The sequence below is a fragment of the Alexandromys fortis genome, unplaced genomic scaffold (genome assembly GCF_014885135.2).
Source record: "Alexandromys fortis isolate MF-2015 unplaced genomic scaffold, M_Fortis_MF-2015_v1.1 scaffold_6, whole genome shotgun sequence".
NCBI lineage: Eukaryota > Metazoa > Chordata > Mammalia > Rodentia > Cricetidae > Alexandromys > Alexandromys fortis.
In genome coordinates this window covers 26,405,529-26,408,620 of record NW_026067902.1, presented here as the reverse complement: position 1 = coordinate 26,408,620, position 3,092 = coordinate 26,405,529, and the positions used below count along the sequence as shown (strand labels likewise).

At 41.5% G+C, this 3,092-nt stretch overlaps 1 protein-coding gene across 1 annotated transcript; it reads left to right on the top strand.

Moving 5' to 3' along the window:
- The first annotated feature begins 661 nt into the window (after nucleotides 1-661).
- On the top strand, nucleotides 662-1,624 carry LOC126496709 (olfactory receptor 4F15-like). Its single transcript, XM_050134264.1, has one exon. The coding sequence runs from the start codon at nucleotides 662-664 to the stop codon at nucleotides 1,622-1,624; it is 963 nt and encodes a 320-aa protein (XP_049990221.1).
- Nucleotides 1,625-3,092: the final 1,468 nt, after the last annotated feature.

Sequence of the window (3,092 nt, the reverse complement as noted above, 5' to 3'; positions counted from 1 at the left end):
TCAGTTGAGGTTCCCTCCTCTCAGATGGCCCTATCTTGGGTCAAGTTGGCATCAGAACTAGCCAGGACAAAAGTATTGAGTTTGTGAAGATTCTGTCAGACTATGATTTCACAAATCAGGGCATGCTTACCTGCAGTTTGAGAATTGGACTTTGTATAATGCATGATATAATGACAGAAGTTTTGGAAGTTGAAAAAAAAGAAGAAATGTTTAAAGTTTGAGTGATAAAAAAAATAAGTGTAGGGACTTTTAAAGCTGTATACCATGCATGCGTATTGTTAGGTGGCTCATGTGAATAGCCAAAATCATCTCAATTCATAAGAAACTGTGGTCAAAGGGATCTAAAAATGACCTTTTTGTCATCCGGGTAGAATATCCTGGACAAGAAGAAATAGAAAATATTCACTTAATATCAAGCAACAACAGAGAAGAAACAGGTCTAGAGGTGGGGACGCTCTAGCAGTAGCTTTGAAAATTATGCCACCATGTGGAAGTCATCTGGCCCATCTAAGAGGAAGCAAGCATGCATGTGATAAGAGTATTTTGCTGTGCATAATTTTAATTTAATAATTACTTCCATCGTTACAGGCTTTCTTTCACGAACACTAACTCTTGCCTAAGTCAACTGTTCTCATTTTCATTCTTCCCTCGGGAAATACGAATGCTGACTCTGACATCCGAAGCATTGCATGGGATGAACCGCTCTGTGGTGTCTGAGTTTGTGTTCCTCGGGATGACCAGTGTATGGGAGATTCAACTTTTTCTTTTCGTCTTCACCTTCTTGTTCTACCTGGCAAGCATGATTGGCAACCTTTCCATTGTGCTCACTGTGACCTTGGATGCCCATCTAAAGTCCCCCCTGTACTTTCTCTTGGCTAATCTCTCGGTCATTGACATGATATTCTGCTCAATTACAGCTCCCAAGATGATCTGTGACATTTTCAAGAACCACAAAACCATCTCCTTCTGGGGCTGTATCACTCAGATCTTCTTCAGTCATGCAGTTGGGGGCACTGAGATGGTGCTGCTCATAGCCATGGCTTTTGACAGGTATGTGGCCATATGTAAGCCTCTGCACTACCTGATCATCATGAGCCCACGAGTGTGTCTGTTCTTTTTAGTCACTTCCTGGGTCATTGGCCTCATTCACTCAGTGGTACAATTGGTGTTTGTGGTAGGCTTGCCTTTCTGTGGTCCTAACACACTGGACAGTTTTTATTGTGACCTCCCCCGACTCCTGAGACTTGCCTGCACGAACACTCAAGAGCTTGAGCTCATGGTAACTGTCAACAGTGGGCTCATTTCTGTGGGCTCCTTTCTCTTACTAGTGATGTCCTATATTTTCATTCTGTTCACTGTTTGGAAACATTCTGCTGGCGGGTTGTCTAAGGCCCTCTCAACTCTTTCAGCCCATGTCACTGTGGTCATCTTATTCTTTGGGCCACTGATGTTTTTCTATACGTGGCCTTCACCAACCTCACACCTGGATAAATACCTTGCTATTTTTGATGCATTTATCACTCTCTTTTTGAACCCAGTCATCTATACGTTCAGGAACAAAGACATGAAAGTGGCAATGAGGAGAGTGTGGGGCTATCTTAGGCACTACAGGAAAATGTCATAAAAGGGTTGCAGGGAAGGTCCCATGAAATGTCAGGGGCATCCCTAAGATTTGTGCAATGTGTGCACCATTCCTAGCAATCTCAGACATCGTGAGGAGCCAGGGGTTCAACACCTAGATTATATGCTCTCACTGATGAAAATGCAATAATAACTTGAGGCTGACACCACGAAGAACTGCTACCCGAAAGAAAACATCAAGATGGGCTACCACTTTGAACTTCTAGCATCTTCTTAGTTAGCATCGAAAATAAACTCCTGGCACAGAAAGATCAAAAGCTAAAGCTTACCTGTTCTTACCAAAATTTATTCTAGTCACGCACTAAGGTTTCAGGAGTGCTTGAAGAAGATAGTACCATTGGTATAGGTTGAGCAAGTGATACATTTAAAAACTGAACTACAGATCCCACTAGAAGAGGGTCACATGGAAGAAATTGTCATAAAACATGAGTTCATCAGCATAGGAACAAACCAGACCCTCTGAATGTGGGTGACAGTTGTATGAGTGGAGCAGACCGTTTGGCTACTGGCCGTGGCACCAGGATTCATTCCTACTGCTTATACTGGCTTTTGGGGAACCCACTCTCTTTGGATGGATACCTTGCTCAGCCTAGATATAGTAGGGAGGGCCTTGGACCTTCTCCTAGGCAATGGGCCTTACCCTCTCTGAGGAGTGGAGGGGGAAGAAGGGAGAGGGAATGGGAGAAGGGGAGGGAGTGGGAACTGGGATTGGTATGTAAAATGAAAAAAGATATTTTGGGTTTTTTTTTTAAAATAAAATAACCCACAACAAAAAATATGAGTTCATTTCAAAGCCTAGCCTAATGGTATATGTGGTGAGCAAGAAATTTGCTACACTCAACTGTTATTTTTGACAACAACGACTCCTTTCATTATTTGCTATTTGGTAAAATTTGTTTCAGAATTGGAAGGGAAACTACTTATAAAATGAGAGTTGATTCCTTTTTTTTCCCCCAAGGGCTAATAAATCCCTTGACACAGTCAGCACTGGTGTAGAGGAGTCTTTTTTGGTGGGAGTCTGTGTGTGTCCTGAAGTGCGATTTCATGCAGTTACGTGAGATCTTACTAAATGTCCACTAGGGGGCAGTCACTGCCAGCAGGGAAGCGCTGTTTACAATCAGGACTATTTCAAGGACCAGAGTGGAGAGACGGCTAATGTACATGCTGAATATCTTCAGGTTATGAAGTAGATGTATATTTATTTTAACTCATATCTTGATTGATGTATTTTAAACCTTGCCATACGTTAAGTGTGAAGACAACTTTATGCTTAAATACTATAGAATAATGAATAAAATTTTCTTATAAAACTAAACTATAAATAAATGTAATTGTTTTCTTGGAATAAGAGACATATCTCAGTGGTATAACTTTCCTAGCATGTAGGAGGTCCTGGATTTGGTTCCTAACACCACAAGAGAAAAGTTAAAAAGCCTTACTTTGAGATCTTG

Bases quoted from the DNA above. Each gene is read 5' to 3' on its own strand.
- LOC126496709 (XM_050134264.1), top strand. From the start codon at position 662: ATGCTGACTCTGACATCCGAAGCATTGCATGGGATGAACCGCTCTGTG.